Genomic DNA, 14,802 nt, shown 5'->3' with positions numbered 1-14,802 from the left:
ATCGACTTTAGTTAGCGGGGTATTATTAGTTATCGGTTTATAAATTGGCAACAATTGTTAATTATAGTAGTTTGAATCTTTTGAATCATAATGGTTAAAAGTTAAGTGTCTTAGCTATAGAAAAAACTATTATTTTTCACTTTACTTACGGTTACTAACATTCGATTCCAGTAGTCATATCACATACGAATTAATAATGTATGTTTGAGTGTTCATCACCATGTAAGGGAATTTTCATTTTGTTCTAGGTATTGGACATTCCACTCCCCCCCCCTTTATTTTAATTAGCTCCATTCTCTCTTTCCTTTTTTTGGTCAAAAACAGAGATCTATAGATATATAATTCACTGGGTCTATCAAACTTTTCTTTTCCATTAAACGCAACATTATTTATTTAGTTAATTGAATTGCTCATTTGTGTGATAAAATGAAAATGACGTACGCTATAGTGACTATCATCATATGATGTTTCAATCATAGTAATAATCAGAAATATGATTGAAGTTATATGAAGGAAAAATTAATCTATCAAACACGTGATATCATACAATTTGCATCACGAATTGACTTTGTTTAGTCAACCATTGAAAACTAGTAAGGACTGAACAAATATTTCGTTCTAGTATGGGAATGAACAACAACTTTTGTTCACCACCCCAGCTGAGGTTGAACCCGAGATGTTCAGGCTTCGTGACCAGTTCTTTACTTTCAAACCGCTGGTTGGACATCCATTTGTCTTCATTTTTAATTTCAATAAATTTATAATGTTACACAGTGGCTATCTTCCAATGTCATGGGTCAGTAACTAACTGCCCCATACCCGACATGAATCAACGTACGGTCTGCCATTTGAACTCTGGGGTGAAATTATCCATCAAAATTAGTCACTAGTGAGCATATGATTATTATTTTTATGAAGGCTTTGTAGTGGTTATTGGACTTTATAGTTTACATCACGAACTGACCTTATTCAGACAGTCATTAAAATCAAAGAATCGGTAAACAGGTATTTCTTCTTAGCATTACCACTTCTTGTTAATTCGTTATTGAAATTATGAAATTAGACAATTACCACAAACCCTTTTACGTTAATAAAAATATAATCTTATTGGAACATATTTTCTCATTGATTGTTTATGTGTGACTAATATTGCATTTGTTTTTTCGGTGTATCATCATATCGGCTAGTGTGTTAATTGCGTTCAACCAAGTGATAATACAACGAACGATACAGCAGTATCCGATCAATTGGATTTCGGGCAGTCACTACAATATCTTATGGAAACTTTACAATTAAACAATAATATTAGTATTAATCCAGTTACCACGGTTTCCATATCTACATCAACATCACCGTTGTCATCACAAGTATTGCCGATTATCACTAGTAGTGAGTCAATTTTAACACAGACAGAAGTAATTCCAACCTTGGATATGGCTACATCAATAACGACTCCCAATAACATGTTCACTAAAGGTTGGTGTTCTTTGTATTATCTAATAGTAATTTGACTATTATGAAAGTAATGTTTTGTAATGTGTACTGTTCAATGGGATTCGGTTGGGCCTACAGTAATTTCTTATTATGAACAACTGAAATTTCTTTTTATATGTACTCGATAGTACGGCCATCGATACACACACCCACTCAATGTCTCAACAATTATCAGTATAGGGTTGTGGCGGTTGTTGAATTTTACTGAGATCACGGACAGTTCTAAGTTAGATTAAATATTGAAAATCAGGAAGCACTGAGTGGTCGTCTGGTCGTGGTATGATACTTCTCAGGGGTGCGCATCCACGGCCCAGCACGTGTGAATCGAACCCAGCACCTTTGATCTCTTGCAAGCGCTTAATCTCTAAACCACTAAGTTGGCATACAATGTTGTTTATGTCTAACTTCATTTAATCCACGTTATTGTGCAACCATCTTTCATTGTCTTCACACTACACGGTTGAACTCTACTTGTCTCGTCTTTTCACTGGGACTCTCTAAGTTAGTCACTAATGAATACATCATCGCCAATATAATGAAACCCCTGAAGAAGACAGAAGTGTAGAGAATGTTTTAATATTCCGATAGTCGGGAATTTCAAAATTGAAAAAGAACGATTTTGTATATTTTATAGTAGTAGCGAGGCATGATCGTGAAACTCGGGAAAATAAGCAAACTATTAACATTCACAATTAATCAGAGAGATAGATAGATAGATAGCAACAAATGTCATGTAAAAATATAACATTAGAAAAGATGTACTTGGTTTTATCGTTACACGAATGAAATTAACATTTATTCATGGAAAACTTGATAACTTGATGTCTATCTAGGATTTTTAACCTATACTACTTATTAATATATTTCACCATCAAGTTAGTAATTTTTGTTTTTCAGGTTAATTTGATGCGATCTGTCTATTTATGTTATTCTTAAATTAACTAAGTGAATTTATTTATTGGAACGATTGGGATAAATAATTAAGCCATTTGATCTATTTCAATCTACTGTTCCTAATCTCTTTAAAATGTATAACTCATAGTTACATATATGAACGTTAATTCATGGTCACTGGGCGCAAGTGCGGTTGGATTCGAACCCATGGTTTTGTCCCTACATAGTGACTAATTTAGCAGGAAATGATGGCTAATATTCTTTTTTCCTGACTTGTATATGTATATATATAATTAATAAAACCGTACATGGGTGGGTTATAGAACCCCTTATATGGCAAGTTTTACGATTTTCTTCTCTTTGTCTTAATACTCCACCAATGTTATTATCATATATATATATATATATATATATATAGCTCGAGTCCACCTTGGGAGCAACAGTTCCTTCAAGACTTTTCTGATGAGTCCCAACTAGCACTGAAACCCAGAGTCACTGTATCCAGTTTAGAGTAGAGTCATAAGATTGATCTAAACTCACTTGTTACAGTTTGTTATGAAAGCTGTCCAGCGTATAGATTTAGATTTGTTGAAATCAGCTTAACTATACTAATGTTTGACCTCTACACATGTGTATGTGTATGTATTGAAAATCGTTTTGTATTAACATTAAAATGATTGTAAGGTGTATTTAGAAAAAAACACACGAGATCTAGTAATATTATACGTAGAGTTAATAGGGCTAAGATTATTTGTCGCAACGCGTATGAAAAAACCTTAATCTCAACAATGCACTGTAGAGACCCCAAATGCCCTGGTATGGCCGAGAGTGAGGAGAGCCCACTCTCCCTCTCGAAATGCTCTCACATGGCCAGCGAATATATAGCCTCTGCCAGGGAAGTCCTACTCACTGCCTTCTCGTGGCGGGGGTGTTGTTTACGAAAGTGAGAGGACGAAGAGCGAATGTCCGGCGCTTTAACCAGGTTGGTGGATGTGGAGGGTCCACCTAGGGGAGTTGGAAAACCCTGATTCCAAACCAATGGTGCACATGGGCTCCAGTATCCTGAAGGAACAAATGGCGTATGAATCAATCGTTGGTGACTGGCTACCATGGGACTGCATCTCCTCACCATGCTCCACTGCCTTGTGGATCAGACCTTTAGGTCATAGGCTCGGGGTGTGGCCCCCTAAGAAAACCACCTGCTTCAGTTCGGGCACCTGGGCAGTATCACAGCCCTCACACAAATCGGATGAGATTTGTATGGCGCATATGTATCTAGTGCTTCCTTGTACCAATATTTATGTGTTTAAATAAATAAATAAATAAACTGTAGAGACCGATGGTTTTCGATTTTATTTGCTGTAATAAGGTTATTGATACATACTGTCGAGGAGTCCCATACTAGGAGGAAATAGCTATCTAGTACTTCCTTGTTTTTTAATGGTTGTGTAACTAAGATCAACTCGTGGTGTTTAGCATACTTTATGTTTTCCCGTTTGTGTTTTTTATTTGTTGATGCCTGTAATCATTGAATTATCAGTTGTTACTGTTGCGTGCGTTTATGTGTTATATTTCTCTATTATTTCATATACTTTTCTTAGGTTCTGATCTTGAAAGTAGAACATCACCGATCTGTGTAAGTTTCCCCTTTTTAAGGGTTTTCTTCTACCGATTTCTCATCATTTGTCACATATTCGACATTCCAATTGTGCTCACCGTGCTCCAATATGTTTTGTGTTACCAATAACTTTCGTGAGCTGATTAAGTGTTTTTATTCTACACTACTAAAAACGTCCCACTTTCGACCTTTGAGTTACAAACCACTTTAGTTATAATAGTTAAAACTACTATTATTGTTATTATTACTAAATGACTCTCTAAACTGAAGTTGATCAAGGTTCAAAATCTATGGATAAATGGTTGAAAACTGAATGGTTAGACCTATAGGTTAATGCTTCACTTCTTTGAACAAAGTAGAGGAAAGGAATTTAAAACAATTAGTCCCTTTTTTAAATTTTGATAGAGCAATCTGAACATGACTTTGATCTAAAAATTGTGATGTATTTTCACTATATATTTCAAACAATCTTGTCGCACATAGACCTGTCAAAGCATTTGTCCTGATAATCTTTAAGCTATTTTGTGGCCTAGCGTAGTGCAGCGATTTCCTATTCTTTCCATATTAAATAAATCTATTTTCTTTCCCTTATTTACAATTATCATTTTATGTCTATTCGGTCTTCTATTTAATTAACCTTCATTAATTTTCATATATAATGTATTCTTGATTAGTATATGTGTGATCAGATTATTCGAAATATATGACGTAAATACACCACATTTCTGGGTCAACCTCGTCTTCTCATTGTTCCACCAAAGAGAATAGAAAAAATATAAGCTCAGCATACTCATAGTGCGTGAATAAAGCGGTATTGCTGGTTGTGGAAAGGTTTGATGGTAGTAGGATATTTTTCCTCAAACAACCAGTGGCTGAAACGATGCCATTTTCCTAAAGCGGAAGGAGGAAATTAGAAAATATTAACCTTGAAAGTACCACACTCCATATCATCCCATGGCGTAAGCTTCTGATTGTACAAAGGATTATTGGCCGATCTCGAACAATTCTTCTTTTAGGCTCTATGCTCTCAATGCTAAGTAATTTGTACTGCCTCTGACCCATTTTCCTTCTCAGTTGCCACAAGGAAAAATATCCTTCTGTTAAGGTTTAGGCAAACGGGAAGTTGGAACCGCCTTCGAACTTCTAACAGCATTTGAGATCAACATATTCGTAATAAAACCTGTTATTAATTAGTAGTAGAATTCAGATTTCCTTATTTCATTGTATTTTGTGATGCATCTGACAATATCAATGTATTTCTGTTCCCTTAACTCAAACTGTGTAACAACAGACATTAACATTAGAAAGAGTTCGAACTATCCCGTTGTTTGATATTCAGTACTGAATTTTAAACATTTACATGTTACATTTTTTATTGCAGTAAATGAAAGTCAAGAGTTAGCAGTCGGTTTATGGATATGATTAGGAGTTGATGTTCGAGTAAAAAAACACTACTCTCTAACCGTAATGGTGTATAACTATTCAGATAATTGTTTGAGTCTAACCTTCAAAACCTCCAAAGTTACCATGAAAAATTCATAAATCATGTTAAAATATTATGTACTAGGGATTTGAAGACAAAGAGAGAAGGTGCCTACAAACTCTCTTAACTATTCCTTGATCCTCATCAAGAACACTAAACTAGTAATTCACTTTTCATATACACTTTACCCCAAGTTCAGATGTTTGTTTGCAATTTACTTTTCATACTATGTGACATTTACAATGTGGAGTTGCACATTAAAAGTATTTGACGATTTCTAGCGTTTCAAGCATCAGATATCAATAATGTTCACCTAACTCGGAAGCATATACAAGTTATCCGTTACTGCGTACTGAATTTTATGCAAAAATCCCATAGCTGTTTATATAAATCTGATTCTTTCGTCGGTTTAATAATATATCTTTCAACGCGAATAATTTCATCAGAAATTTCTTCCAATTGAGCTAAATTATCAACGGTGATTTCGACACTAAATTCTTCATCAACATACATACACACACTCTTATTTGTTAGATTCCTTTCTAGTATTGATTAATAATAATAATATGTTGTTTAATTATTATGTTGTGTTTTTAATTCTGTTGAATAAAAAATCTAGGAGGTTTTAACGAATCTAACTTCTTCATTGATGAGTACTAATACTAATAATCCATTGTCAACTATTTCTCGTTCTACTTCTCCAATATTACAACAGCAAAATCACAGCAATGAACAGACTTGCAATCTTTCACTTGGATCTTCTTGCTTTACTAATATTTCATCAAAATCAACGAATGAACGTTTCACTAGTTTTGTACATTCTAAGTGCGTTTTCTTTCGTTATTTTTTTTGTTGTTTTTTTTTTGAAAAATATTCTGTACCTCAGCAGTTTCATTCATTTAGTGGATAAGTGAATAAGTACTGGTTGTGAAAATTAGTATCAATAACTAAAGACATTAAAATGGTAGTTGTTTTGATCGATATACAGATCATAGTCAAAGGAAGTTAAACTAGTGAAGCGTAAGATCAATGATTGCAGATTATCATTATCTTATGGGCGGAAATCCGAAAGTTTTCACTTTAACCTTAAAATAAATCACTTTATTCGCTAATTCGATTATCTTGTTTAGCTGCTCAACCTACCAATGTGCTAGCCAACCGTAAGCGTCGGTGGAGTAGGCGTTGATCGGTCACCTTTCGCAGAAGATCTGAAATTTTATCGAACGATTTATTATTTCTATCTAGCACTATTCTTTTACAGTCCACGATGCCCAATTCAGCCACTGATAAACACGCTTCGTATACGCTTATTAAAGCATCAATGACAGTGAGAATACAAAGTAATGTTTAGGAGGCTTTAATCGGGAAACCGAATTACAGTATGTATAAATCATATGTATCTATGTACAATTGTTCTTCTGAACCAAATATAGATGTGTTAACTGATGTTTTACGTAGGTTCACAATAGATTTCCTCTTATAATGTCTCGTTTATATTCTCTCACCTACCACCTGACCTTGAGATTGATTGTGAGCGCACGCAAATGATATGCTTATACTCACCCAGCTCATTGTCTCCAGCCTCATATTTACTGGTCGCACCATACGTCATTAGTGTTGCTTTAAAACACATTATCAAGTAACTTCAATCCTATATGTTTCTTTTAAACTCCTATGCGTTGGTGTTTCGGAACCAGAAAGTAATATAACGCCCACTGTTGTATGGGGTATATTCGCCTTTTAATAGAAAGATGAAAATTCCTCATTTATTGCATGTCATATCCAGACTCTGTTGATCTGCGGAAATTACTTCAATTGACGTAATCAAGTAAACCGGTGATTTGGCACATATGTATCAATTATTTCAACTAACTCATTTATATATACATATATCATCTTACTTATACCTCATTTTTATTTATTTTTATTTCTTCCCCGTTTTTATACTTAGCTTTTTGCCCGATGATATTGTAATATTTGTTCCTGTCCCAGGAACTAGACCAAGTATTTCATCATCAACATTAAACACTTCTCCAACTACAGTCACTTCTGTCACAACAACAACGAATTCTACTGCAAGTTGTATTCTGTCACAAAATTACCATGATGTAAAAGCAGATGGTGGTACCACTGCTGCTACTACTACTACTACTAATAGTAGTAGTAACAATAATACTAATGTTCATGATTCAACAACAATAACTAAATCTGACATTTGGTCAATGAATAGTAAAATTGCTTCGAATCTCTTAGGTGCTATTTCACCATCATCTAGTTTATTATCGTCAATGATTGTTCAATCATCATTACCATTTTGTTCATCAATATTTATGGATTCGTCACCAGGAGGAGGAATTGTAGCAGGAAGTTCTGGTACTGGCACTACCAACACTACTACATCTGTCACTACTACAAGCATAAGTGATAATAATACCTTGATGAATAGTAGTAGTATCTTATCTACTCAGAAAAACATTTGTGCTGTAATCAACAGTAGTAGTATTCACAGTAATAGTACATTAGCTAATGAATTATGTACAAGTACATTTGGCGGTAATTATGGTACACTTTTAACTTCAACTACCCCTCCTACTACTACGTCTGATTGTAGTAGCACTAGTGTTAAAACTACAACCACAACTGAAACATCTTTCACAACGTCCACATCAACTATTACTTATGTTCAATGGCGTATGTTATCCTCGGATGGACATGTTTACTTTTTACATCAAGATGATTTTAAGGCATTGAATATTGACGATCATATTGATTACTGTAAGCCGATGAGTTCTAATGTACAGGAAACAAGTAAGTATATATATTTATATAATTTATGAATCATCGAATAGTACACCAACTGAGAGAGAATATAATTCTTAATCACTCTTACCTGTCCTTTGCTCAACCAAGACAGACAGTGTTCTGCTATGCGATAGGGGACACAATATATCAAATTGACTTGAATAAAGCTTTTGACGTTATCCACCATATTCTATCAAATTCGCCATTTGGTTTATGAACTCATATTGTTGCATATTGCTGAAGCTATCAAAATCCATGTTCACAAACCCAATCTATACACCCTTAAGATGTTTATACAACCACTCTCACTACCTTAGGGATTGATAGAGGAGTAAGATTTTAGCTGAACTTTGACCAAATCATTTCTTTCAAAAGTGTCCAAACAATTTTCTTATCTCATTCACTTTTGTGTTTTTACATATTTTTTATATCAGAATGGGGGTTTGTGGAGTTTGCGGCGCTGAATTCATGAGTCTGTTTAAGCTAGACCACCACAATTTTCCCATTCTGATTTTTTACATATTGTTAGCATGCGTCACATGATTTCTAACATAACTACTATATGTTATGCAATGTGGCAACTGTTAATTTTTTCGAATAATTCCTTTGGTTATTACGTAACACAACTAGTCGATGGGTGTTATTTCATTGTTGTAGATTATACATATATATGGATATTAGTGAAGAGCCGTGGTGAATAACTAATTGCATATAAATTTGTTCTCTCTGCTCTCTCTCTTTATACTAAATGTCAAAATGGGAAATTTTTACCATAGCTAGAGGTGTTTGTACGCTCTCTCTTGCTCGGGATACTCAGTACATAATATTTTAACATGATTTATGAATTCATCATGGTAACTTTGGAGGTTTTGAAGGTTAGACTCAAACAATTAACTGAATAGTTATACACCATTACGGTTAGAGAGTAGTATTTTTTTCACTCGAACATCAACTCCTAATCATATCCATAAACCGACTACTACTAACTCCTGACTTTCATTCACTGTAATAAAAAATGTAACATGTAAATGTTCAACAGTCATATTGAACATGTTTTACTCATTGTAATTTTCATTAAAGATAGTTTTATAAGTAAACGCTAATTTGTACTTGACTGTTAAGTCGTTCAGAATCGTTCTTTTTACGAAAACATATAAGTCATCTTGATGAAAGCATAATATGTTGACGAAATTCATGAATTCCTAAAGAGGTAAAGCCAACATTCAACAAATCTGAATTCAGCAATCATAAAAGAAGAAAAAGGTTAGGGTTGGTAGTAATGAATGAGAATAGAATGAAAGAATACCTTGTAATCACGTAGACGAATACTGAGTATTAGTATTAGTATTGAATCTAACAAATCTTTCAGTTGGTTTGAAAAATTCATAAATATTGTTCTCTATGGTTGGTGGCAAGCAGTGGAGTTATAGACGCACGTTTCATCCTATATATATGTAGGGTTGAAGACTGTTCTTTCTAGAATAATGGTAATTACCACTTTGTAGATGATTGAGTCAGTAGACAAGCATCACAATAGCGCGTAGATCCGAATTCACCAGGACGCGTTATTTCCCTCGACATTACAGGTATATCTTGCTAACATAAATCCAGAGTTTCTTGTTAATTATCTTCAATTATCTAACATATTAAAACATATCTGGACCACTACTAGCCTTTATCTGTTACGGATTTAAATACTGGTTTAATGTTCTAATTTTGCCTGTTTTTTGGATATGACATGTATGTTGTTTGACAGATGTCCCTGTTGAATTTTCACATTTTTCTCTAATATCATGTTTTTTATTAACAGATTCATCTCATCATAGAAATGTGTCGTTTAAAGAAGCTTTTCCAGCACATAATTATTTTATCGCAGCCAGATACAAAAGTAAAGAACGTTGTTTATCCAAACGAGTAAGTTTATCTATCTATCTATCCATCCATTGATAGACCTATCTCATTGTACATCCCCGTGAGTGTAGTTTTGTTTCTTTTCTTTTTTTCTACCGAAATCAAACTTTACCTGAACACAGTCATTGTACTTGTTAGTTGAATTTATATATATAGTATATGACAAAACTGGGAAGATATCAATCTGTTGTTTTTTGCTCTTTGTACGTATCAATACTTCTTGTTGATATTGACAGTGGAGCGTTTAAATTTTGATGGCAGTATCTTGTCCGTTTTTGCTACAGCACAAGTAATAATACAGTATCAACTTCATTTCTGTCTCTCTCTCTGTTAGTAAACCTTTTCATATATCTATACCATTTTTCTCAGAAACATTGTTGGATGTTTCCACTAAATGTTTTATGATCTTGTATCCAATCTGTCTATTAAAGGTATATGTCACTTGTATATTTCTGTTCAAATAGTAGTCTCTAGACCATGAAGTCAGTGGTCTAAAGATTAAGTACCCTCTGTGTGATCTGAAAGTTCAGAGTTCGATCGCAAGTGGGATTATGAGTACGTTTTTCTGAGGAGTCCCACGCTAAGAAGAAACAGTTGTCTAATAAGCAGAGATGGATAGTGGCTAGCAGTGGCAATACGCACAGTATGCACATATGCCAATTAGAGACTGACCAGTTGCAGTCCTAACAAATCGATGGGAAGATTCAAACAAACAATACTGAATGAGTTGTCTAATAGTTCCTAATTTTCAGTGATTGCCAAACAAAAGTTTTTTCATGATGTTTACAATATGATGGTCTCCACGATACAAGTAAGTGGTCAGTTTTTAAGAAGTCTGAATAGAGCATAGGGATTGAATTTCATTCATTAGTCTGTGTCTGTAATCTACCTCTAAAAAATATAGGTATGTCTGTTTGGTAAATTTCGTAGTCTTATGTCATATGTGGGATGATTGATTACTCAGGAATTTCTGATTGACTTAGTCAAACACTGAATTATGTCAAATGTTATTCATTTACTAGATTTCTATGGTGTATTTTTTATATAAATGGAGTTGTTTAGTTTCATTCTTCTTGCTAATAACAAGCTATAAAACCTGAAATAGGTTAGAGTTTGCGATGACTACTTGAAATTGATCACATATAGCCTTTTAGTTAATAATTGTTGGTGTGTGGGCTTCGTAATTTTCAGACCTAGTCTCTGGAGACGGAAATCCGTTAGGCACGATGAAGTATGTAAATTCTAGGATTCGCCTTCTCCAACCTCTCTCCTTTCGTTAAGAGAAGTTACCATCCCTGCAGATGGTAATTGTCTGATGGGAATAGCATTCTACCGTCACCCTCCTGTACAGACGTCAGTATAACTCCACCCTACGACTATGTGTTTCTTGCTTTTGGTCTAACTGTTTTTCATTTGATCTACTTGACGTGGTAGGATTTTAAGTTACAAATATCCCACCGATTGCAGTTCAATTATACCATCTAGGTATTAAAACCTCGCCATTACAACCACGTCGAGGTTCCAGCTACTATCAAGCCGAAATATAACCACTGGGATGTCACGATGGTTTACTGGGTGAAACCACTCCACTCAAAGTCAGTAATTCACAGGTTCGAATCATGAACTATCTATTTTCATTTTTACAACCAGGCTGACCACTGATCTAAGTGACTCAACATCGTGTGCAAAATGTTGAAATGTAATCTAGTGGTTGGTCATAATCGTTAGAAAACCCTGAACTAAAGTTTCTTGTTATTTGGCACTCACCGGCAAGATGTACCTATAGTCTTGAGGTAGTTAATACTCACCCAACTCACTGAGACACAATTCAGGCTGAATGACGTAATTGGATCCGCCAGTGGACATCAGTCCTCTGAAGATCATAAACCCCGAGTAGGATGAAAGGTAGATCCCACCGTTTCCTGTCAATTAACTATCTCCAACCACCTAACATTAAACCAATATATTATTAATCTTAGTTTTCCGTTTTCCTTTTGTGTACAGGCAAATAATCGATTCAATTTGCCGAGAAACTTTATATTCTACCGTGTCCGTGCTCGTCCTTTGTTGAATAGTGATAGTAGTAATAACTGTGTTGGCTTTGGTGGTATTCCGTCGTCACCTTCTCCAACTAGGAATCTTAATCGCCAGCATCAAAATAATGGCAGCATTAAAAATTCTGTGATTTGTGAATCCTCTCCTTTTGTTTTATCAGATACAGATGTTAATAAAGAGTAAGTTTGTAAGTGACATATATGTGATTGACGGTGATGGAGAGAAGGGGCGTCCCAGTCCGTTTAACCTTTGTCCTTGAGGAAAGTAGGTTGTCGGGTGTTGTTGTTGGTATATAATAATCGAAGTATTATTGTAATTATTACTGTTTATTATTATTATTATCATCACAAATATTATTCGCACCGTTATTTTACTCTCCTTTGTTTTTCTCTTGTTGTTGTCGTCATTGTTATTATTCTAACCTACTTACATACCTACCTACCTACCATCTTATGCCTTTCATACATTACATATGTCACTTCATTAAACATAATAAATTCCCTTCGCAATCAAGCACGATATACCAAGGGTAAAATTAATAGAAAAGTAATATTCTTTAAAACAACACACACATATACTAAATTACCCCCCTGACTAACATTGAATGATGCAACATATTATATTATCCCATAACCCATAACTATATAGATATACTTGAAAGGAAAATCGTCTATTATCATCACCATTAGCCCTCAATAATAGCTTGAGAGAAAAGAATTGAATGTTATTATTCTTATTTTCATTTTATTATTCTCCTACTTCGTCTGATTTTAGACTTTAGGACAGTTCATTACCACCATTGAACTGTGTTGTTGTATATGAAACACTTACCATTAGTTATTCTTTATAATTGTATGCGATCTATGTATGCACAAGTATTTGTTAAGCGCCTGTGTCTTTCTTTTACCGCTTTCTCCCTATATGGAACCATATATAATACATATATATGTATTCTCTGTTTGTGTGTGAAATACCCCTTTCCTCTTATTCATCTTGTTCAAGAGGTTATTTACTCTGTGTTCTTTAAGCGCCTGGATGACTTCCATCATGAAACCTACTTGTGTCTGTTAGTTCTTGATTGTTAAATATAATCACTTGTTTCAAAAGTTATTTTTGGCTTTATTACACACACGCACCCTTATCATTTATTCACATATTCATATCTTCTATATTATGTTCTTGTTCAATGTTTGTTTTCAAATGAACAACTGTGTATAAAGCTATCCAGTTCTCTTATCGACATTATTATTATTATTATTATTATTATTATTATTATTATGATTGTCATTGTCCATGATGACAACATTGATAATGTTGATGGTATTTCCTTCTGTCTCCGTTTAACAACATAAACTATGGCAAGCAATAGAATTCCTCATAGATTTTTCTTATTCTCTCGTCTATTTTCAATTTGACATGTATAAATTATTGACTATTGTTTATGTATGTTAAATACTGTGTGTAGATTTCTCCTAACCTTTTTTTTCGCGCTCCTCTTCATTGTACCGTCATCACTTCAAAATGGGTATGTATACATACACTTATCCAACCCTACTTATATATACATATATAAAAAAATTATTTTTTACAGGGTTTTATATATATATATATATATATATATATATATATATATATATATAAATAACTATCTCACGTCATATTGGTCTTGTATTATCTAGAACAAATACTAAACCTATAAACTAGCTAATCCTAACTGATTGTTTGGCAGTTCCTGTTTTCTGACTAAACAAACTACACATGTTTTTGTTTGTACTGAAATGTTGTCATTAATATCATTATCATCGTCATCATCATTATGGAAATCTTTATTCATATTATGATAACAAATACAATGATCAGTTAATAGACTTGTTGAATGAATGGAATGGATCAATGAATTTCCAACTAATCTATTCATTGTTTTCAGCTTTCTCCTTCATCTTCTTCACCATCGTCTCTATGCTGGTATTGCTTATGTTTGTGTGTGTGTTCATTGTCTTCTTTATGTTACCCAGTAAAATACATCAATGATTTGACCATTTCAGTATTCCTTTTTCTGTAGATGAATTTTATTTTGTGACATTGTTCTTTTTTTGTTGTTGTTTTAACGCTTCGTCGTTTATCCCTTCCTTTAACTGATAAAGTTTAACCGGTTTTTTTTTCCTGTATACAGATTACAATTAATAATCATCTATCGACATGGTTTTGCTCCCTGTTCGATTATATAAGATGATACTTTGTATTTGTAATTTATTCTGTACTATATAACAAACTGATAAAGTGTACCCATACACAGATACAACAGATGTGTAATAATGATAATTTCTGTCATAGTCTATATTTGACTTTCTTTCTTTCTTTTCTATTCGTTTGTCAATCTTCGTCTTCATTCGTGTTCTTTATTATTTAAACACTAAGATTGATATACAACGATGATAATGAACAATTACACAAAATTTTTTCTCATTTCATATAACAATGAAACTCATTATCATTCACACTCAGATAATAATTACTATTCAATTAAAAGGATTTTCTTAGTTAA

At 33.7% G+C, this 14,802-nt stretch overlaps 3 protein-coding genes across 3 annotated transcripts in view; 2 read left to right on the top strand and 1 right to left on the bottom strand.

Annotated features, from left to right (window-relative positions):
• Smp_164300 (hypothetical protein) overlaps window positions 1-5,548 on the top strand; it is a gene marked incomplete at both ends in the record, with an annotated part of 49,030 nt that extends 43,482 nt beyond the window's left edge. The window contains 2 exons of the mRNA XM_018795364.1: window positions 1,188-1,476; window positions 5,493-5,548. Coding sequence (XP_018646967.1) covers window positions 1,188-1,476; window positions 5,493-5,548 — 345 coding nt within the window. The remainder of the gene's footprint in view (window positions 1-1,187; window positions 1,477-5,492) is intronic.
• Window positions 5,549-5,831: 283 nt separating this feature from the next.
• Smp_164310 (hypothetical protein) lies at window positions 5,832-7,101 on the bottom strand (the record flags this gene model as incomplete). Its single annotated transcript, XM_018795353.1, has 2 exons — window positions 5,832-6,031; window positions 7,053-7,101. The coding sequence occupies 2 exons, from the start codon at window positions 7,099-7,101 to the stop codon at window positions 5,832-5,834; spliced, it is 249 nt and encodes an 82-aa protein (XP_018646966.1).
• A 578-nt stretch (window positions 7,102-7,679) lies between these two features.
• Smp_078160 (hypothetical protein) lies at window positions 7,680-13,860 on the top strand. The gene is made up of 3 exons (XM_018795342.1): window positions 7,680-8,297; window positions 10,102-10,205; window positions 12,207-13,860. Exons 1-3 carry the CDS (start codon window positions 7,712-7,714, stop codon window positions 12,438-12,440), a joined length of 924 nt encoding a protein of 307 aa, XP_018646965.1. The 5' UTR covers window positions 7,680-7,711; the 3' UTR covers window positions 12,441-13,860.
• The last annotated feature ends 942 nt before the right edge of the window (window positions 13,861-14,802 follow it).

The sequence above is a fragment of the Schistosoma mansoni genome, assembly GCF_000237925.1.
Source record: "Schistosoma mansoni, WGS project CABG00000000 data, supercontig 0179, strain Puerto Rico, whole genome shotgun sequence".
Lineage (NCBI taxonomy): Eukaryota > Metazoa > Platyhelminthes > Trematoda > Strigeidida > Schistosomatidae > Schistosoma > Schistosoma mansoni.
This window is presented reverse-complemented; position numbering and strand designations above follow the sequence as displayed.